The sequence below is a fragment of the Octopus sinensis genome, linkage group LG23 (genome assembly GCF_006345805.1).
Source record: "Octopus sinensis linkage group LG23, ASM634580v1, whole genome shotgun sequence".
In the NCBI taxonomy this organism is placed as follows: domain Eukaryota; kingdom Metazoa; phylum Mollusca; class Cephalopoda; order Octopoda; family Octopodidae; genus Octopus; species Octopus sinensis.
This window is the reverse complement of record NC_043019.1, coordinates 19,631,382-19,655,381: the sequence shown is the minus strand read 5'-3', so window position 1 is coordinate 19,655,381 and position 24,000 is coordinate 19,631,382. Positions and strand designations below refer to the sequence as shown.

The following is a 24,000-nucleotide window of genomic DNA, read 5'->3' as shown; positions in this document are numbered from 1 at the left end:
CGAAAGTAGCCCCTACATACACCAATTTAGTCATGGGATTCCATGATCTAAAGTTTTACAGCCAATACCTTCTTATCTTCGGAGATACATTCTATACACAACTCAAAAATGATTTGAAAAGGTACCTGGATGATTACTTTATCTTATGGCAGAAAAACCTGGATACACTGACAAGATTCAAAACTATGCTGACCAACTTATTATTTACAATGGAGTTTAACACTAAGAAACTTGCCTTCTTCGATATTTTAATCACCAACAAGGATGAGAAAATAGAAACAGACATATTCTATAAACCCACGGACTCCAAACAGTGCCTTCTATTCATATCTTGATGCTCTAAACACACCAAACTGAATATTCCCTTTAACCTAGCAAAGCGAATTTGTACAATAGTCTCAGACCCAACCAAATGGAACAAAGACTGGAAGAACTTAAAGACACCCGTCTTTGGCTGAGTGTTTTTAAGTTCTTCCAGTCTTTGTTCCATTTGGCTTAATCATCAATGGAATATACAAGGCAAAACATATTCATATCAAGGAACGAAGGAAAAAGCGAGAATCAAAACAAAGAAAAATATTTTACCATGTGTGTCAACACACACACACACACACACATACACACACACAAAGCAGTCCCCCCCCCCCACAAAAAAAACAAAATCACATACATATACACACCCACTATAATATACAAAACATATTTCCCCCGCCAAAAAAACCAAAAGCAACACCCATACACATAGACACACTCACACAGACAAAACAACACACACACAGCTGGACAGAACTACTGACCATATCCTCTTATTAAAAAAGAAGGAAGACAGAAAAACGCTTTGCCAATATATCCCCAAAACACACACACACACACACAGATAGCCATACCTTACAACACATATACATACATACCCACACACTCACACAGACAAAACAACACGCAGTCACACACACACACACACACACACACAACAAAGCAAATGGAAGATAATTCTCCCAAATCGTTTGAAAGATCTTCCATAAAACAACACTTAACAACTAAAACAGATTCTCTCAATAGAAACAGAAAAAAAGAAAAATGTTTTGATAATATATCACCCTAAAGTAAAATTTTACTAAGAACAAAACATGGGTGTAAACTGTTAACCCCTAATTTTTTTGTTTTTTACTTCGCCAAAAATTCTTTTTGATATTTGATAAGATGGGTATATCGAAACCGGTTATATTTTAAATCACTCACTGTAACAAAAATATCAGACATTCTCTAAAATATACTTCTGTGAGTTTTCCAAATTTTTTTTTAACCTTTTTAAAAAGAATTTTTGATTTTAGTTAGTTAGTTAGTTAATTTGGCTCAAAAGCAAATAGCAAGGCCATGTAGGGGGACATGGAGTTAAGTACAGGGTGGTGTTCATGTAAAGAGTTCAGGCCACTTGAGGTCAAGGGAGGCTTTGAACAAAGCGGTCGTTGGTATCTTCACCATCTTGTCTGGCAGCTTGTTCCACGGATCCGCAACCCGGACGGAGAAAGCTCCTCTCCTTCGATTGAGATGAAATCGTCGCAGGTAGAGCTTTTCGGAATGACCCCGCAGCCGACGCTCTGGAGCAGGAGTGAAGAACATCTCTTTCGAGAGGTTACACTTTCCGCTTATGATGTTGTGGGCGAGAATGAGATCACCACGGCGGCGGGGTTTTTCAAGAGAATAAAGGTCGAGCGTCCTCAGCCTTTCTTCATAGGACAAATTTTTGAGACCATGAACCATGCGGGTAGCCAGCTTCTGGACTCTTTCGAGATGCTGTATGTCTTTGAGGAGATAAGGAGAAGAGGCTTGAATCCCGTACTCCAATATGGGTCTCACCAGCGTGACATAGAGTGGTAGGAATATGGCTGCTGTGAGCATTCCGAATGACCGTCGAATCAAGAACAGAATTCCGCGTGCTTTGTTGGCAGCATGGACGCACTGGGCCGAAGGCGAAAAGGAGGAATCCACCAAGATACCCAGGTCCTTTACCTGATCGGTCCTCTCCAGCAGCAGACGACCCAGCTCGAAATCAAGTTGAGTTGCAGGAGGAGAGCCAACAGGCAGATGACAGCACTTTGACACGTTCAGACACAGGTCCCATTCGTTAGACCACTTCCAAATGGTCTATTTGTATGGACTCTTAACCCCATTTTCAAATATATATATATATATATATATATATATATATATATATATATATATATATATATATATATATATATATATATATATGTATATATATATATATATTTATATATAATATAATATAGTATAATATAATATAATATAATATAATATAATATATGCATATATACATACATATATGTACATACTTACATATACATGTATATACATATACACATATAGACACAGCACGTCACAGAATGTAAACAGCGTGAAATACGAAATACGAAATCCTAGAATACGAATTCTTTTGCGAACAACAAAAGAAACAAATGGAAAACAAGACAAGCAGCATAAAGAACAACCCTTCATCAGTTGTCGGCTGTTTTTCTATTCTGTATTTCGAGCAGTGAATTGCTCGAAATACAGAGTAGTAAAACAGCCGACAACTGATATATATATATATATATATATATATATATATATATAGAGAGAGAGAGAGAGAGAGGGAGTGAGTGAGAGATTATATATATATATATATATATATATATATCAGTTGTCGGCTGTTTTACTACTCTGTATTTCGAGCAATTCACTGCTCGAAATACAGAATAGAAAAACAGCCGACAACTGATGAAGGGTTGTTCTTTATGCTGCTTGTCTTGTTCTCCATTTGTTTCTTTTGTTGTTCGCACGAATGTTATGATACCTAGCCAGTCCTAGATTTTCTTGGGGCTGGCCAGATTGGAGCAGTCTCGAGTGTAACCAGGTGAAACTGCAGGGACGATCTGGAACTCGACTGATGGTAGAAAGCTCCGAATGACCCATCCTTGTTTTTTCCTGTCCTTCTATGTATTGTCTAACTGTCCAGATGTTTTGCTGTCGCCTGTTATGTTCTTGTTCCATTTTTTGGTTTGTTTATATGTACACACACACACACACACACACACACACACACACACACACACACACACACACACACATATATATATATATATATATATATATATACAGGGTTTGGACAAAATAATAGAAACATCTTAAAATTTCTTACGAATAGTGTTTAAAATTTACTAGAGTTGTTTCAGTAGAATTTTATTTATGTATTTATAGATTACATCATTGAATAAATTTACCAACATCAAGTAAAATTTAGAACAGGTAGAAACAGGCACAGTAAATGTTTGATGATGACCTATCCAACAATCAGCATGATGAGTAAAGTATTCATCATTTTTTTACCATGGACAGGGTTCGATCCTGATCAGTCGCTGAAAGGGATGAAAGAGTTAAATAAATAGTTTTTATCCAGCTCCTGACAACCTTCTTTTTCTTTGTGCGTGTGTGTGTGTCTACGTGGTTCAACTCTTACCTGCTCCTTCAGATAATGCTGTACATAAGCCTGGTGCAAGAGCGGATACTTCTTTTGCTGCTTTGAAATATGAGTCGATCTCGGCGTAAAGAACCCCAAATGAATTTGTGTAACCGACACTGCAGGCGGCGATGTACATGCCACAGAATACAAGCGTGCCCTGGGTGGCTCTTTGGTGCCATTTGTTTCTGAAAATAGACACAAAAAAAGCAAAAGTGTATTTTAAGCATTGTAACGTTTTGTAAAGGTCATTGTCAGTAGACGAAGATATGTGGCCTAATGATTATTAGGGTGTTGTTCCACTCACAATCACGACATCCTGATTTCGATTCTTGGACTAGGTGTTATGTTCTTGAGCAAGTCATTTTATTTCATGTTGCTCCAATCCATTGAGCTGTAAATGTGTAACCCTGCGACAGATTGGCATCGCGTTCAGGGAGGATACTGTAAGTCATGGAAACTAGGTATGAATCCCAGGACTGGAGAAAACGATGTTTAGGAGTTGATGATGATGATGATGATGATGATGATGATTGTCAGTAAGTTGCGACATCATCGTCTTTAATTAACAGTGTCATATTGAGTTGGTGGCAGGTTGGCAACAATACACAAAGACATATACAACAGACAAACAAAAGGCCCTTTCTGGATCATTTTAGGCCCATGTATAGCTGTATGGTCAAGAAGTTCACTTTGCAGTCAAATGGTTTCAGGTTCAGTCCCACAACACAGCACCTTGGGCAAATGTCTTCTACTGGAACCCTTACAGTTTGTGTTTATCAAATTCATTTAGACAGTTTAGCCTAGAGCTATATTAGAAGACTCTTGCCCAAGATGCGGCACATTGAAACTGAACACGAAACCACATGGTTACAAAGCGAGCTTCTTAACTACACAACCACACCTGTCCTAAAGTGAGAAAACAAACCGAATGAATAAGTATAGAAGTACAAAGGAGATGTGGTTAGCACTGAAAATACAGTTTGAGGCCAGAGTTCAATAATGATAAAGGGTGCTTATTAATCAAACAGGTGATCTTGTTTGAATCTATAACATTCCAGCATATCGTTCACCAATACTGAATGTAAAGCAAGATAAAATAATGATTACAAAAGGTAGAACGTCCTGAACAAAGGAAAAAGAAAAGAAAAATCTAAGATTAAATTTAATGGTAAATGATAAGATTGGATTGACAAGGTATCTAAACATTCACTCTGCTTCTCCCTTGGTCTCTCTCTCTCTTTCTCCCTCCCTCGCTGTCACTCCCACTCATTCTCTATATAATATGCAATATAATACAGGGTGTTCAAAGAGTCTCTCCGCAGTAAATTTTTTCATACCGCGCATCACTATGGCGCTACTTCAAGAGTTTTTCGGTGAACAAATTATTTTGAAGGGACTTTGGCCACCAAGAACACCTAATTTAACACCGACAGACTTTTTTTCAAGGGAGCGGCTAAAGGATCAGTGTATAAGAATCGCCTGAAAAATATGAAATACTTACTGCGGAGAGACCTTTTGAACACCCTATATTATATTATATTAGCTTGTCCACTCGCTCGTGTGTGTGTGCGCGCACATACACCCACGTGTGAGTGGACAAGCTAAAGAAAGTGGCACTTGAGACATTTGGTAGGAGTTCCATATATCATTTCATAACAGTTTAATTTAGCTCTATGCAACTTAAAGTTTTGTAAGCTCATCAAAAGAACTTCTCTCGTCAGGCTCAAAGAAAGCGGTGAGATGGATCCAAGACGGCTTCTGGATATTGGGTTAACAGAGGTCAACAGAGGTCAATGGTAGCGACAACAAGTTCCAATTTTGTCTTACAATCTAAATTCCTTGGAACATATGCTTGAACAGGAAGGATACTGATGGCAACCCTCAGACTTGGCAGTGGGACTGGATTTGTTAGCGATAACAGATCGCTGTTGTGCGTATGTGTGTGTATATACCTGAAGTGTATTTATCTGAAACGTGTGCAAGCATATTTGCTGTGTGTGTGTGAGTGTGTAAGTGTGTGTGTGAGTGTGTGTGAGTGTGTAAGTGTGTGTGTGAGTGTGTGTGAGTGTGTAAGTGTGTGTGTGTGTGTGTGTGTGTGTGTGTGTGTGTGTGTGTATTTCCTTGAGTTTTATTAAGTTCTTCTGAAGAGAGTTCAAGCCGGTCACTAACAAAACGACAACATTTTTTGAGTTCAGAGCCTTCGTTGTGGATGTAGTTGAGTTGATGTGTTGGTTGAACTGTTGATGCACACGGCCAACTGTGTGCATCTTACTCATCTAAACAATCCCAACAATCTCAGATGAAGAACCTTGAATATCTTACAAATTTTTTCACTGTACCTCTAATTGATTGGATTTGGAGAATCCGCGTCAGTTTCTTTAGCTCTCCCATCGGAAAAGCCTACTATTTTAGGCATAGGTGTGGCTGTGTGATAAGAAGCTTGCTTCTCAACCACATGGCACTTTCGGTAAGTGTCTTTTACTATTTTACTATAGCCTAGGACCGACCAAAGACAGAAGCTGAAAGAAGTCCAATTGCAGCGTGGAAGGTGTTTATAAGCCATTTAAAAAACACACAAAAACCATTAGATTCACTTCAACATATAAAATTTAATATGCCAAAATATTTTCGTCGCTTTGAGACCGCAACCTGTTCACTGACAAAAATCCGTGCTGCATCTGAGAAAGTAACAGTTAGTTCATGATATATATGTACGTACGTATGTATGTATGTATGTATGTATATATACGTGTGTGTCACACACATATATATGTGTGTGTGTGTGTGTGTGTGTGTGTGTGTGTGTGTGTGCATTTGTCCCTCTCACCATCGTCTGACGGTGAATGGATACAACGTCTTAGATAGGTATATGCACATATAACGTGAAACTCTGAGTAACAGTTTTGTAATATTTCTGCTGCTTTTCAATAAAGGGTGAGTGTGTTTGTGTGTCGTATCGCCAATATTTATGACGATACTTTTTCCACTATAACTGTTTAGTAACAATAAAATACATAATGAAACAGGGTAACGACGACCTAACAAACTCTCCACGAACCAACAAATGATATTCCGACAAACTACCAAAATGATACTTTACAACTTCCTGCGGTTAATGCCTACTCTCTCTCGTCTCTCACTCAGACCGCTACTATTTATAGACGTTCGATCAAGTCTATTCTCATAGGAAGTGTCATGATTCTCGAAACAACATATCCCTTTTTGAGATTTCAGCTCTCGTAGGAAACAAAATTTATTTTATTTTTCTTCCTTTCTTTCCAACACCTCTCCCTTTTTGAAATGTTGCTTCCCTAGGGAGTTCAGTACTTTTTCCACTTATGGATTATCTTTAAACGTTCAGTCTGATTACGTTTCCTGTTACTGCTCCTAGAATCAATCTCTTTCAGTGCTGGCACATCAAACATGTCGTAAAGCACTTCCATTAGAATTTCCTTCCTTTCTTCTGTATGTATGGTTTTTAATTGATTTAGATGTCGTTTATGTTCCCATCGTTGGCCTTTTATCAAATACATCATGTTTCCAAAAATTTTAATCACTACACTATCCTGCCGACTCTCTTTACCATTCTTGTATACTTTGAAATGGACTTTGTCTCCGACATCAAAATGTTGACTTGCCTGAACTGGTATTCACATTGGGCTTTATTCTGTTCGCCTTTAAGAATTTAGCGCTTTGTCATTTCCTAACTCGTTCCTTGCTTTTTTAGCGCTCGCTTGAAAGTACCTATGACTGGTTATGCTTGCCCATTTGACCTTGGGTAGTAGGGTGGGGTAAACATATGCTTGTTTGTATGCATTTTGCAGAATTTTCTTGAATTCGTATCTTGTAAATCGTGTTCCATTGTCCGATACTATAGTGTCCAGAAGACCGTATCGAGCAAAAAGTTCATGCAGGAACTTTACTGTTGCCTTCGAAGCAGGCTGACTGCATCTACATACTTCCGGCCACTTGGTAAAGCTATCAACAATAATCAAGTAGTAAGTGCCTTTCACTGGTCCAGTGCAGTACCTTGGCCCGCGGACTATCCGCCTCAGACCACTATTGCTATTTCATCGGTGATGCCTTAGCTGCTAGCGCACTACCTCCACATGATTTTACCAAATTTTCAATGTCTCGGTCCATTATCGAGCAATACACGTAACTCCTCATCAAAGCTTTCATTCATCATATCCCCGGCTGTCCACTATGAAATTCATGGAACATCCGTTTCTGTAGTGCAGTTGGTATTACCACTCTTTCTGCGTACATTAATATATCGTCGCAGAAATGGTTCGTATTCGCGTTTCTCTTTTGTTTAGTTGTCAAAGTGTCCTTCGTTTTTATGATGTAACACCTACTCTCTCGTCTCTCACTCAGACCGCTACGATTTATAGTCGTTCGGTCAAGTCTATTCTTGCAGAGGGTGTTGTGACTTTCGCCACAACGAGATATATATATATAATGATATCAGGGAAGTTAATATAGATAGTCAAACAGAAAAACTTGATGTAAATTACAAATGATGCTTTGAATTATAATGCATGAAAGAAATATATGCTAGTCAAGTTATAAAGTTGTAATAACATGCTACAGTATCAATAAATTGATTTAATTGTAATGTAGAATAAATTATAAGGCCTTTGGTTTTGAAAATTAGATTATACTAGTGAGTGTTTATGAAAGGAAAAATAAAGTTTTAGAAGAATAGTAAGTATGAAATAGAATTATAATTGTTTTTCTCAGTGTGGAAGCGCAATCTATGGTGGTTAGATTTGAGATGCAAATGGAACAATGTAAGTCTTTAAAATCAGTAATTGTTAAGTAATTATGAGCATCCACTTTTGATGTTTTGCTAGATGGGATTTAGAAATTGTTGCCAGATTGGAGATAAATGGCCAACATAGTCTTTCTATTTGTTCGAAGTATTTGGCTAATCATTGAAATGTATCTTAGTTGTCATTTTTTTGTTCATAATTATTTCCATGGTATTTGCTCTCATCATCTTTCTGGTTCAGTACCCTCAGCCAAGACCTTTAAGTGTGACACTTGTTTCTCTTCCTATCGGCACCATTTCTTTGTTGAGTTTCCTGTTAGTCATGAGCCCTTTTGTTCTGGTAGCTTCTTTTCTGAAATGGCTGCTCTCTGGAACTCAATGCTATTGTCTTGTTTTTTCTCTGGTCTATGATATTCTATCCTTTAAGCTTTCTGTCAATCAATGTCTTTTGAATTTCTTTATGGTCCCTTGCACTATATTGGCCTCAAATCTCATTTTGGACAAAACTATGAAAATTATCCAGATTTTCACTAATACAAAAAATTGCTGGGTTATTTTGACAGACATTAACACTCATCCAAAAATGAACCTCATTTGAAACTAGCAACTGAATTAAAACAATTACTTCTCAACCAATGTATTTTACCATCAAAGATCACAGGAATAATTTTGAATAAAACTCAGCCATTAGATTGTCAGACTGAACTATAATGGGCACTGGAATTCTTAGCAAATATTTTCCAAATAGAATTTATTTAAATTTATTAAAATCTTTACTTACAGAGAAGGTTCTCTGTCATTATTAGGGAATTCTTATATTGTTATTCATTGGTTATTTTTACATCAGTTAACAAAGCAAATTTCAAATTCTTGCACTCCAAAATGTAATTATTAAATGTTTAAAATTCTTCTATATATTCTTTTTAAAGCAAAGCAAATAAGACACTACACTGCATTCACAAGAATTCCAACTACCCCAAGAATATAATCAATAATTAAATTAAGCCGGTTTCTCTGAGATTATTCAATCTCTTGAGAAATTAGGATTCTTTCCATTATTATTATGATGGTCTCTTCTGGAGTGGATTCCAAGATAAAATTAAATTTGGTGAAAATATCAAAAAGACCAGAACTGACAAGAAAAGAGATATGATGTGGTTTATACCACTAATTAATGTATACCACTAATTAATTTATACCACTAATTAATTTATACCACTAATTAATTTATACCACTAATTAATTTATACCACTAATTAATTTATTCCACTAATTAATTTATACCACTAATTAATTTAGCTGTATTAACAATTATAACCAAAATATTTCTCAAGCTATTAAAGAAACATCACCACCACAACATAAATACCAGAGAAAATTTACCAATAAAAACTGTATTGAAATATCATATTTATCTCCATTTTATTTTGCACAAAGTTTAGCTAAGTTCAAACCATCAAAACTTAATCCACCCCAATGCAATGCCAGCACTATTAGTTGTAATTGTATTCATCATCAACATCATCATCATCATCATAATTATTATCAACATCATAGTCATCATCATCATCATCATTTAATGTCCACTTTCCCATGTTTGCATGGGTCAGATAGAATTTGTTGATGCAAATTTTCTACAGCTGGATGCCCTTGCTGTCACTAACACTCACCTGTTTCCAAGCAAGACACGTTTTCCATGGCAGACAGGAAATGAACGATCTCACTTGTATTGTACATTTACAATTATTGCATGATGTCTAGCCAAGGGTACACAAAAAGGTACCAACTTTCTGTTGTAAATCCATCATATGATGTATGTCCCATTGATCCTACTTATATCTTTACTATTAATTAAACTAGAAGCAAGTAATGTGGTGCTATAATAATACTGCTCGTTTATTCTCTCGTTAGACTGATTCTAGATTTATGTTTCCCATACTTTGGTTTGCTTCATTTCACCTTATGTTAGTCATATGTTAGTCATTTGTTTATCTAATTTGTATGCTTTTTAGCTCATTGTTTCAGTTTACAACTTCGGTCATTGTAAATATAGCAAAAATGTCTTGTATAAGTGTTATCGCTGTTGCTTAATCAAAGTCTGAATATGGGTAAGTCCGTGAATGGTAACCTGGAATTCTGAGCAACAGTTTGTGAAGATCTTTTTACTTTTAATAAACAGTATGGTTGTGTGTATGAAGATCTATTTATAGAGTGATACAAATGAATAAGACTTTAATTGGTCATTTAAACTAATTATTGATCTTCTGCTATTTAAATTACTGCTTCGTAATTAGTGCTTTGTGCTATCATTTGTGTGTGTGTGTGTGTACACACAAACATCAGTATGTATGTACATGTGTGCTAATGTGTATGTGAGTTGATGCCATGTTAATGGTCTTGAAATAACACAACCATCCTTCAACATCAACAAAGCGTGACATTCCAATTTAAGCCCCCCCCCCTGTTTCATTCTCAATCCTCTCCTGCTCCCCCCCTGTTTCATTCTCAATCCTCTCCTGCTCCCCCCCCCTATTTCATTCTCAATCCTCTCCTGCTCCCCCCCTATTTCATTCTCAATCCTCTCCTGCTCCCCCCCCCTTCTATTTTTCTCTTTGCTTCCAATTATATTTATTTATTTGCTTTATTAATTATATTATTTTCTTCTCACTTTATCTTTTATTCATTCAAATTGAATATGGAATGATTAACCTACCTTTCTTCAGAAAATAGAAGCATATCCTCCTTAGATTTTCTACAGCTGGATGCCCTTCCTGTCACAAACCCTCACCTGTTTCCAAGAATTTTATTCTTATTTATATTTATATTTTTCTGACTCCTTGAATTTTCATTTTATTATTGTTGTTGTTATTATTATTATTATTATTATTATTATTATTATTATTATTATTATTATTATCATCATTATTATTACTATTATTATTATTATTGTTATTATTATTGTTATTGTTATTATTCATCACTTTATTCTTTTTTACTTTATCGTATTCATCTACAGTTTCTTCAAATTTCTTTTCACCTCTGGGCATGTCTTCCTTGCAGCGAATCATACAAGACAACCCGATGATTACATCTGTCGCTATGGCCCTAGATTGGCTCAGCTTACTTTCTGTAGTAGAGATGATGTTTTGAACTGTCAGGAATCATTCTGAATATTGATTTATTAGTTAATTTCTCGGTATATATATGGATGCATACGTATATTTTATACATGTGTGGATAGTGATGTAGCATTTGTTATATAACTTATGATGCAGCTATAAACAAATGGAATCAACATCTATTCTCTCACCTTGTTTCTTTTATTTGTTCCATTCACATGGTCACCCACACACATGCATGTGTGCACACATGTAATTTCAGTTTCTGCTCACCAAATCCACTCACATCACTTTAGTCTTACGGCAATTCTATTTAGATATCACTAGCATGCCCGTATTCAGAACAGAAGTAATAATACATCATTTCTCTACTCATGTGGGACTTGGAAATGAAAAATATCTTTTATAACTGATTATAACTTGTCTGCAAAAAACAGTCTAAACTTTGCGATGTTTAAAATACTTGATGTACCCCAATAAATAAACTGACATTTAACATCATTGAATAAACAAGGATTTATATATTCTGATTAGTAATTAAAACCTCTTTAACCTACATAATTCCACTTAACTGAATCAATTTTTTTTTTGTTAATAGATAAACTGGTGTCTTTAATTATCTGTGTGTGTGTATATTTGCATGTATATCTGTATTTATGCATATATGTATTTATATATGTATGTATATTGTGTATGTATCTATGTAACTATACACATGTATGTAAATATGTTTGTGTATGTATGTTTTACATACAGTTTTATATTTCTCTATCAAATTATGTGTAAAAACATTCATCATCATCATCATCATCATCTTATGTTTACTTTCTCTGCCGGTGGATGTTGGACAGTCATTACTGCTCTTCCAGGAAGGTTAGAGGATCACATCTCCGTCATAAACTTCATTCTGGACATGGTTTCTATGGCTAGATGCCTTCCCTAAAAGCAACCTCGAGTGAACTGGGTACAATTCTCATCAGACCAGTGTTAAGGGAGTTTAACATATCTTTGACAAGGCTAAAGAGACACCTCAATTCCACATGTAACTAAGTGACTTGGGTGTATTTTATTGTGACCCTATTGATAGGGTTACAATAAAAAAGATCAGAGTGAGAGCATGATGGATAGCAAGGCATAGATAAATGCTGAGGGTGAATGATAGAGGTTGTAACTAAATACCTAGTGGAGAATATGGGTAGATTGATTGCATTGGGTATATGTAGCATTGACGAGGTTCCTTGAAGCATATGTCTCAAGAGGGGTAAGAGAATAAGGGTGATAAGGGAGGTGGAGTGTTGATGAAAGGGTTAAGTAGGTGTAGGGATTTTGAGCTACAGTGGAAGCACTGTCCAGCAAACAGAGAAGATAGACTTCTGTATATGGTCAGAGTGGAGCACAATAGAGTTGAGATTGTGAAGAGGAGAGGGTGAGTGAGAGATGAGCAGTAAAAGGAGATGAGTATGAGAAATATGAGAGGCACCAGTTTAAGTAATAGAAACATGGGTGACAATGGTATGGGTGATAGAAAGAGAAATGATGAAGGGTTGTGTAATGAGAGGGCTGAATGATAGGAGTGTCAGAGGTAATCAAACAGGCCAATGATGTAGACTTGACAATTTATACACACACACACACACACACACACACTCACATACATATCATCATCGTCGTTTAATGTCCACTTTCCGTGCTGGCATGGGTTGGATGATTTGACTGGGGACTGGCAAGCCAGAAGGCTGCACCAGACTCCGATCCAAGCTGGCAATGTTTCTACAGCTGGAAGCCCTTCCTAATGCCAACCACTCTGAGAGTGTAGTGGGGGCTTTTTACGTGCCACTGGCAGCACTGGCTATGACCATGCTCAAATGGTGCTTTTATGTGCCACCGGCACGGGACCATTCAGCCGGCACTAGTATCGACCACACTCAAATGGTACGTTTTATGTGCCACCGGTACAGGTGCCAATCGGGCAGTACTATCAGCAGCCATGACAACGACTTCACTTGACTCAACAGGTCTTTGCAAGCACAGTTTATTGCCCAATGATTGAAGGGTTCTCTTAAATGGGCTGGTTACGCAGCACTTGCATAGGTCACGGTTACAGTCTCATTTGGCTTGCCAGGTCTTCTCAAGCACAGCATATCTCCAAAGATCTTGGTCACATGTCGTTGCCTCAGTGAGGCCCAACGTTCAAAGGCCGTGCTATGTGTGAGAAGACTCGTCAGGCCAGGTGAAACCATAATCATGTAAATAGCACCTGTGCATTATAGTTATGGCCGTTGCTGGTGCCATACAAATAGCACCCACAAATCATAACCATGGTCACTGTTAGTGCAATGTAAATGGCACCCATGCATCGTAATCGTGGTCATTGATGGCACCAGGTAAATGGCATCTGTGAATCATCATGGTCAATGCTGGTGCCATGTTAATGACATGCATGCAGCGTAGTTATGGTCATCAGCGGTGCCATGTAAATCGGCACCCAGGGATAATGGACATTGACGATGTCATGCAAATGTCAGCCATCAGTCATGGTCACTGCCAGTATCAGGCACGTGGCACCTGTGCCTCATAGTCAAGGTTATTGCTGGTGCAATATAAATGGCACCCACCTGTGAATTGTAGTCATGGTTGTCACCGATGTCATGTGAATGGCACATAAAAGCATCCATTACACTTTTGGAGTGGTTGGTATTAGGAAGGACATCCAGCTGTAGAAACCATGCCAAGTCAGACTGGAACCCAGTGTAGCTCCCCAGCTCATCAGCTCCAGCCAAATCATCTAACCCATGCCAGCATGGAGAGTAGAAGTTAAATGATGACGATGATGAGGAGGATGATGATGATATAATAGGCTTCTTTTAGTTTCTGTCTGCCAAATGCACCCACAAGACTCTGGACTGCCTGGAGCTATAGCAGAAGAAACAAGGTTCGATACATTGGGACCAAACCTGAAATTTTCTTTACACACACATGCACAGACACATGTGCACACACACACACACACACACACACACACACACACACACACACACACACACACACACACACATATACGTAACAGAGGAAAAGTGGATAAGTTCCTTTGACCTTTGGTATTATGTCATGCTTGAGAAAAAGATCCTTCAAGCTGAGCAAAATTGCAGTCATGGCAGATACTGGTGTCACGCAAATGGCACCCATGCTGGTGGTACATAAAAGCACCCATTACACTCTCGGAGTGGTTGGCATTAGGAAGGGCATCCAGCCATAGAAACCATGCCAAATCAGACTGGAGTCTGGTGCAGCCTTCCAGCTTACCAGCCCCAATCAAACCATTCAACCCATGCCAGCATGGACAACAGACATTAAATGATGATGATGATGATGATAAAGATACTTTATCATTAAAGCTGCAAAAACATCAGAAAAGCTGCTACTCCTGAGGAGCAGTTTTTGTGATATTTTTGCAGCTTTAATGATAAAACCTCTTACTCTAATTCTGGTATTCAAGTACTATTTTTACCCACCTTGTTTCACAATTAAGTGCTTACTCAGGTATATATAAAGATATAAATATATATATAAAGATATACTTCTTGCAGAGAAATGTGTTGATAAGATAATCGAGGTAGCCAGAGTCTGTGATAGAATGCTTAAGCTTAGACTAGTGCTGCAACAAGGATTAGCAGCCATTATATCAGCCTATGCTCCTCAGCCAGGGTCACCTGATGAACAGAAAGACCGATTTTATGACACCCTCTTGCAGACTACCATGTCGACGAATGACAGGGACCTTCTCTTTGTGGCTGGCAACTTCAATGGACATGTTGGACAACATGTAGGGAGTGTCCCTGGTGTACATGGTGAGTATGGATTTGGTTCAGGCTGCAGGAGTTCTGTGATGCAAATGATCTTCAGGAAGCATGCCAGTCACCTGTTCACCTACCAGTCTGGTGGGTACACAAATCAGATTGAATACATTCTCGCCGAGAAATAAGAAAGAGGGTTACTTATAAATGCCAAAACATTCCCAAGTGAAGAATACAGCCCACAGCATAGGTTAGTAGTTAGCGACTTCAGGATCAGGGCTAAATGACTGCCCAGAAGATGACCAGCATGGAAAAGAAGGGTCTGGAAGCTTAAGGATTCTGTGAATGGACAGAGATTTAGAGAGGTATTACTTGAAGCTTTTGATGAAAAAGAGAAAGATATAGCATCCTGTTGAGGGCCACTGACCAGTTCTGTGGCTGGTGCAAAGTCCCCTCTTGACCTAAGGTAACATGGTGGTGGAACAATGTAGTTGACAGGGCCATTAGGGAAAAGAAACAGGCACGGAAGGACTGGAAGAATGATAGTAGCAGAGAACTGTATCAGATTGCCAGAAGGGAAGCTAGGAAACAAGTTTATTTAGTCAGAGGGGAAGCAGATAAGAAAAATTTGCCAATGTTCTGTGTTGTGAGGGCCAGGGACTTGAAATGTTTCAAATTGCAAGACAGTATGTAAAAGAGAACCGTAATGTCGAGAAATGTGTCTGCATGGATGATGGCTCACTTGCATTTAATGAGGCTGCAAAGAGAGAGACATGGAGACACCACTATGAAGAATTGCTAAATGAAGAGAATGAATGGGAGAAAGAGAGTCTATCAAATGTCAACCCAATGGAGGGACTAGCTATTCAAACTGACAGTACTTTGGTAGATAAAGCAATTAAGAGTATGAAGACAGGTTAAGCCCCTGGCCCATCAGGAATCACTGCTACAAAGGTGAAGGTGATGCATTATATAGATATAATTACAGAGGTATCAAGTTGTTGGATCAGGTAATGAAGGTCACGTAGAGGGTCATAGCCCAACTAATTAGGGAGAGAGTCAGTCTAGATGAGATGCAGTTTGGGTTTGTGCCAGGAAAAAGCACCACTGATGCTATATTTCTGGTAAGACAGCTGCAGGAGAAATTCCTAACTAAAGATAAACCTCTGTGCTTGGCTTTTGCTGACATGGAGAAAGCCTTTGACAGGGTCCCCTGATCCCTTATCTGGTAGTCAATGTGGAAACTAGGAATAGGTGAGTAGTTGGTGAGTGCTGTACAAGCCACATATAAGGATACTGTCAGTAAAGTAGGGGTTGGCACTGAGTATGCTGAATAATTCCCGGTAGAAGTAGGGGTCCACCAAGGTTCAGTCCTCAGCCCCCTCTAATTCATCATAGTCCTCCAGGCAATAACAGAGGAATTCAAGACAGGCTGCCCCTGAGAGCTCCTCCATTGTGATGACCTTGCTCTAATAGCTGAGTCACTGCCAGAACTAGAGAAGAAGTTTCGGGTGTGGAAGCAAGGTCTAGCCAAAGTCTTAGTAAGTAGGAAGGTAGATAAAAAACATGAACACACCATTTTAGCATGGCTGATGTCAGTGCTGCCTGACTGGCATCTGTGCCAGGGACATATAAAAAGCAACATTCAAGCATGATCAATGCTAGTACCACCTGACTGGCTCCTGTACCAGTGGCACATAAAAAGCGTTCACTACACTCTCAGAGTGGTTGGCGTTAGGAAAGGCATCCAACTGTAGAAACCTTATGAAGTCAGATTGGGGCCTGGTGCAGCCTCCCAGCTTGCCAGTCCTCAACCAAACTATCCAACCCATGCCAGCATGGAAAGCAAATGTTAAATGACGATGATGTTGATACATGTGTGTGTGTGTGTGTGCATGTTTGTATGTATGTATATGCTTATATAGTTAAGAGTGTGTGATTGTAAGAACAAAAAAACATTTCCACTATGTAAATTTTAAAATGTTAAACAACACACAAGCTCTTAATCTCCATTTATGCACACACATATGTATGTACATATATATATATATTTGTACACGCTCATACAGATATATAAACACACACACTCACTCACACTCCTATACGCATATACAAACACTGGTATCATGATAAGATACAGTGGAAAAATACACCTGGGAAAAAATGGGTGGAGTTAAAAATGTTATGAATTTTGTGACCAAAGAAACAATCATTGTAACTTTTGCTATATAAAATATATTGTATCCCAAAATAAAACAAAGAAAAGCTTTAAAAAAAATAGATTTTAAAAAATAAATAAGAAATTTCAAATTTCAGGTTGCAATTAAGTGATTACAAATATGAAACTAGAGAGGAATTGATTTTAGGTCAAAATTTACAGCCAGCACTTGTTGCAGCATAGTAACTTATGTGCCTCAGTTATCCTGAGAGTTACCTATATATATATAGAGTAGAAATATGTTACGAAAAGGAAATATAAAATACACGTGGAAATGTAAGGGTAAAATATGAAAAATCAACGAAAATGCATATTGCAAATAGAAAAAAGGCTATTTATGACAGGTAAAGACAAATATATACATTTAGATTGACTGAGGTAGTAATACGAGTCATAAAAGTCATTATTATGAGATGATTATAAGATGATAATAAAGTAAGAGAACAAAACGGACCATGGTTTACGCAAAGCTATTCATCGTTTGAACAACAACGGTTAATACACGGTGTCAGGTTTAATAGTTCCTGAGAAAAAAGATTATTTGTAAGGGAGGTAAGTAGTTCTGGATTTAGAGATGTGAGTGGTGTAGGAAGTGTATAGGGTTTAGTGGTTTCAATTGAAGAGTTAGTGGTGTTCTGTATTGAGTTGTGTGTTCATATTTAGTTGGGGGAGAAATTTATTGATGAAAAATGCCCCTGTAGTCAACCTTTGTTGCATTGTGGTGTTCTGTGAACATTGGTAAAAGGGAAATATTTAGAAATTGGGATTAAGATTCCTGGCAAGGTTGAATAAAGAGGCATTTTTCATCAATAAATTTCTCCCCCAACTAAATATGAACACCCAACTCAATACAGAACACCACTAACTCTTCAATTGAAACCACTAAACCCTATACACTTCCTACACCATACTGGGAACGTATGTATGTATGTTGGACGGCCATCATGCATGCATGTATGTATGTATGTATGCATGCACGCATGTATGTGTGTGTGTGTGTGTCTTTGTGTTAATGTATGTCACATCCATGTAAGTTAATAGTTTGGCAAACACAACCAATAAAATAAATACCAGACTTAAAACATAAATAGTTTGATCAATTTGTTCAACTGAACACTTCAAGATGTTGCCCCAGTAAGGCCACAGTCTATTGATTGAACCAACTAAAAGATAAAAGGTTTATTTAGAACTATTAAGACTACAATGAATAAAACTATGTCGTACATTGTGAGTAAAGTCATATAAGTAAAATAATGAAAATTAGAGCAGTCAACTACAAATAAACTTAGAACAAGGTGTAAAAATAATAAACTCTACAGATATCGAGTGAAGTGTCTGTCTAAGGCAGTGGAGCCAGCGGAATCGTGAACACATTCAGAAATAAAAAGCTTTTTCGTATTTCTTCCAGCTCTTTACATTCTGAGTTTAAATATTGGTCAACTTTGCTTTCATTCTTTTGGAGTTGATAAAGTAAAGAAAAAAAGAGAGAGACTGGGACATAGTGAAGTGCAAAGTGAGAAAGGCAAAGGAAAGTGGGAGAGGGGGGAGAGAGTGTTGAAGAAGTCGAACAAAATTTAGTGAAATGTATAAGAGAACAAAGTGTACGTACACCGCTATATATATATATATATATATATAAAAAAATACAAAATGGGACAAGAACGCAAAACATCCAGACATGATAAAAAAAACACGGACGGGTCATTCGAAGCCTTTAAAATCAGTCAAGAACCAGATCATCCTCGCAATTTCAGCTGATTAATCTTGAGATTGCTCCAATTTGGCCAGCCCCAAGGAAAAACTAAGCTAAGAGCATTAGATTCCTTGGAAGAAAGCATTGAATGTATACGAAACAAGGACGGAAAAACGGACGATGTTACACGAATATAAATGAAAAAATAATACAAAAAAACAATAAAAGTTTTTCCTTTGTTCTCTTATATGTAAGTATATATATATATATATATATATATAATATATATATATATATATATATATATATATATATATATATATATATATATATATATATATATATATGTATGTATATATATGTTGGAGTCTCCCATTAGTTTCGATGTATGCGGATCTGAAAACCTATTCTTTCTCTGCCAGTAACAATATTTATGTCGCATGAGACATTTGAGTCCTGCCAATGATTTACAAAGAAGCCCACAGATGCTGCAAGTATGAGGATCATGGGTCAGTGCAGGCAGGGTATTTGCAGTCACATTTCTCCTTTGTCTTGCACCCCTCAGCTTGTTAATGCTGATTGCAACAAAGTTTCTTATACCATTTTCACTCCAAGGCTGTTTGCTCAAAAGTGCTGTGAACCATCTTGACTGCTGAGAGGTTACTCTTCTGCTTGTCCTTATATTTGAGCCATGCTCAACCAACATTCCTGTGTCCACTGTCAAGCTGGCTGGACTTGAGGACTTTGGGTATTTTTTTGTCACTCATTCTGATGACATGGCCAGCCCAGTGCAAATGCGACTGCATAAGGAAGCTCTCGGTTCCACCAATCTTACACTTGCGAAACAGGTTGGCATTAGAAACTGTGTCTTTTAGTGAGTATAAATCCTTTTATCTTTTACTTGTTTGTCATTGGACTGTGGCCATGCTGGGGCACAGCCATGACGGGTTTTGTGCAGCAAATCAACCTGGGGACATTTTTTTGCAGTCAGATGCTTTTTCTATCATTTTCATTTATGAAACCACAAAATGACAAGGATTTAAACAAACCAACACAAGTTATCAAGTGGTGGGCAAGGGTGGCAAACACAAAGACACACATGGCATGTGACAGTGGCAAGTAGTTTGCTTCCCAGCCACATGGTTCTGGGTTCAGTCTCATTGTGTGGCACCTTGGGTAAGTGTCTTCCACTATAGCTTCAGGCCAACCAAACCCTTGTGAGTGGATTTGGTAAATGGAAACTGAAAGAAGCCTGTCATTGATATATAGATGTGTGTATATATGTATTTGTATTTGTCCCCCACTACTGTTTGACAACTGGTGTTAGTGTGTTTACGTTCCTGTAACTTAGCTGTTCAGCAAAAGCGACTGATAGAATAAGTACCGGGTTTAAAAAATAAGTACTGGGATCAATTCATTTGACAATTCAAAGAATTGCTCCAGCATGGGCGCAGTCGATTCACTGAAACAAGTAAAAGATAAAAGATGCATATCTACTATATAAATGTGTGTGAATGTGATTATGTATGTGTAGTTCACCCCAAAACGCTATGAAACAGTGGGTCCTCAAGAAAAACGAATTCCATTATTTTTGAAATTTGTTGTCCCAAAGAGAATGTTGTTCATAAAAAAATAAGAAAAAAATACAATTTGTTTTGAGGTATAACTCGACTTTTAGATCTACAAATTGCACACTCTCTATTTTTCACCTTCAGTCTCTCTCTCTCTCTCTGTATTTTTCACTTTCAGTTTCTCTCTCTCTCTCTCTCTCTCTCTCTCTCTCTAATTTACCACCTTCTTTATCACTATCTTTCTGTGAATATGCATTGCTTTCATTTTGTTTACATCTTATCTTCTAATGTTTACTTTCCTTTTATCACAGCTATCGTGTACAAAACCTGTTTTCTGATTGGGTAAAAAGGATCCAACTTTAACTCTCTGTAACATTTTCTTTAAAATTTTCAGGAATAAATCTATCACAAACTCAGATTTAGAGTGGAAAAGTATACACCAAATTTGAAAATTTTCACTTCATTTTTAAATTTAAAGCATCAGAAAAGATCTCTATTTATCTATCTCTTTCATTTTTTTATTACACTATTTCTCACTCTCTAGTTTAGTAGTATACTTTTCTATTAGTAGATATGCTTTTTCTTATACACACACACACTTGCTAGGTATGGGGTGTGGGATTAAACATTTAAATTACAAATTTTCTTTTTGTTGTTGCTTAAATCCCAGCAATGGACCACAGCATCATCGTTCCATAAAAATAGAAAATCCCTGTCAAAGTGGAGAAGCTCTAACTTAAGTGGGTCTGCTATTCTGACAGTCTGCCAAGACATCTATTGTTAAAATTACCTGGCAATGGCAGGATACTCAGCTACTGTATATATATATATATATATATCATCATCATCATCATTATCATTTAACGTCCGCTTTCCATGCTAGCATGGGTTGGACGGTTCAACTGGTGTCTGGGGAGCCCGAAGGCTGCACCAGGCCAGTCAGATCTGGCAGTGTTTCTACAGCTGGATGCCCTTCCTAACGCCAACCACTCCGAGAGTGTAGTGGGTGATTTTATGTGCCACCGACACAGGTGCCAGACGACAAGGCTGGCAGACGACCACGCTCGGATGGTGTTTTTTTTTGTGCCACCGACACAGGTGCCAGACGAGGCTGGCGAACGGCCAAGCTCGGATGGTGTTTTTATGTGCCACCGACACAGGTGCCAGACAAGGCTAGCAGACGACCACGCTCGGATGGTGTTTTTTTTATGTGCCACCGACACAGGTGCCAGACGAGGCTGGTGAACGGCCACGCTCGGATGGTGTTTTTATGTGCCACCGACACAGGTGCCAGACAAGGCTGGCAGACGACCACGCTCGGATGGTGTTTTTATGTGCCACCGACACAGGTGCCAGACGAGGCTGGTGAACGGCCACGCTCGGATGGTGTTTTTATGTGCCACCGACACAGGTGCCAGACAAGGCTAGCAGACGACCACGCTCGGATGGTGTTTTTTTTATGTGCCACCGACACAGGTGCCAGACGAGGCTGGCGAACGGCCAAGCTCGGATGGTGTTTTATGTGCCACCGACACAGGTGCCAGACAAGGCTAGCAGACGACCACGCTCGGATGGTGTTTTTTTATGTGCCACCGACACAGGAGCCAGATTAGGCTGGCGATCGGCCACGATTGGATGGTGATTGTTACGTGCCCACAGCATGGAGGCCAGTCGGTGCAGTACTGGCTACGCCTACGTTCGGATGGTATTCTTGTATGCCACCAGCACTGGTACCACAAAGATACAAATTCCATTGATGTTCATCTATTTTGATTTTGTTTGATTTTCACTTGCCTCAACAGGTCTTCACAAGTGTCACAAGAAGGAAGGCATGCACAGGTGGACTGACTACGTCCTAGGTAGGGGCCACGGGTTATGGCCTGACTAGTCTTGCCGGGTCTTCTCACGCACAGCATACTTCCATAGGTCTCGGTCTCTAGTCATTTATATATATATATATATATATATATATATATAGTCATATATATATATATATATATATGTATATAGTTACTACAAACATGAACAAAGAGAAAACACAACAACGTGAGGAGGTGAAACAAGTATAGTGTTATTGGATGCTCAGGAAAGGAAAGAAAGAAGGAGGATTTAACGTTTTGAGCGGAGCTCTTTGTCAGAAACATAGAAAAAGGAAAGGTCCAAGGAAGGGAAGATGGAGAAAGAAAATCATCAACGATACACATACGGTCAAATGCAGCACAAAGTTTTGTCAGTGAACAGGTGATAGTTTCAAAGCAACAAAAATATTTTAACACAAATTAAATTTAAATGTTGAAGTGAATCTAATTGTTTTTGTTTTGTGTGTTCTTAATTGGCTTATAAACATCTTCCATGCTGCAATTGTACGAGGGGCGTTCAATAAGTAATGCCTCTGACCCACTTGCAATTGTTTGATGAAATTTTGCATGTGCACTTATTTATACCTCTATAGATTAAGTGGCGAATTACAGCTCTGAACTAATTGCGGTTTCTGATTTACAGGTGTTTGAACTGAGTCAAGTGTGAAATGGAGCCTGTTGAGTGTCGAGCAGTGATCTGGTTTTTGTATTTGAAAGGACGCACACCACGGGAGACTTTTGATGAAATGAAAGTAACTTATGGTGATGATGCCCTATCATATGACCTTGTAAAACGCTGGCATCATGAATTCAAACATGGTCAGAACTCTGTGGAAACAGCTCCCAGATCTGGTCGCCCCCTTCTGCCGTTGATGAGACGTCTGTCCGTCAAGTTGAGGCTGCCATTTTGGAAGGTCAACGCATAACTATTCGCCAAATAGCCCATAAGGTCAAGATTAGTACCGGGTCTGTGGAAACTATCATTCATGACCATTTGCATATGCAAAAGGTGTCTGCCAGATGGATTTCGAGGTTGCTCACACCTTTCCAGAAGCAAGAACGCGTTGAGTGCTCGAGGATGAATTTGGAGATGTGCCAAGAAGATGAGTCAAAATTTTTCAAAAGACTGATCACACAGGATAAAACCTGGGTCCATCACTATGATCCATGGACCAAAGCCCAGTCAATGCAGTGAAAGCACCGTGACTCACCTCCTCCAAAGAAGGCAAGGGTGCAGCCCTCCGCTGACAAGGTTATGCTCACAGTCTTCTGGGACCAGGACGGAGTAGTGATGACAGATTTCCTGGCAAAGGGTACCACAATTACAGGAGCCTATTATGCTTCACTTTTGAGGAAATTAAGAGAAGCTATCAAAATCAAGAGGCGGGGCAAGATCAGCAAAGGCATCCTCCTCCTGCAGGACAACGCTCCAGTCCACAACTCGCGTGTCGC

General features: G+C 38.4%; 1 protein-coding gene across 1 annotated transcript in view; it reads right to left on the bottom strand.

The window, feature by feature from the left end:
- Positions 1-24,000, bottom strand: part of LOC115223559 (monocarboxylate transporter 4-like) — a 94,456-nt gene that overhangs the window by 37,044 nt on the left and 33,412 nt on the right. The window contains exon 2 of the mRNA XM_029794195.2: positions 3,518-3,705. Coding sequence (XP_029650055.1) covers positions 3,518-3,705 — 188 coding nt within the window. The remainder of the gene's footprint in view (positions 1-3,517; positions 3,706-24,000) is intronic.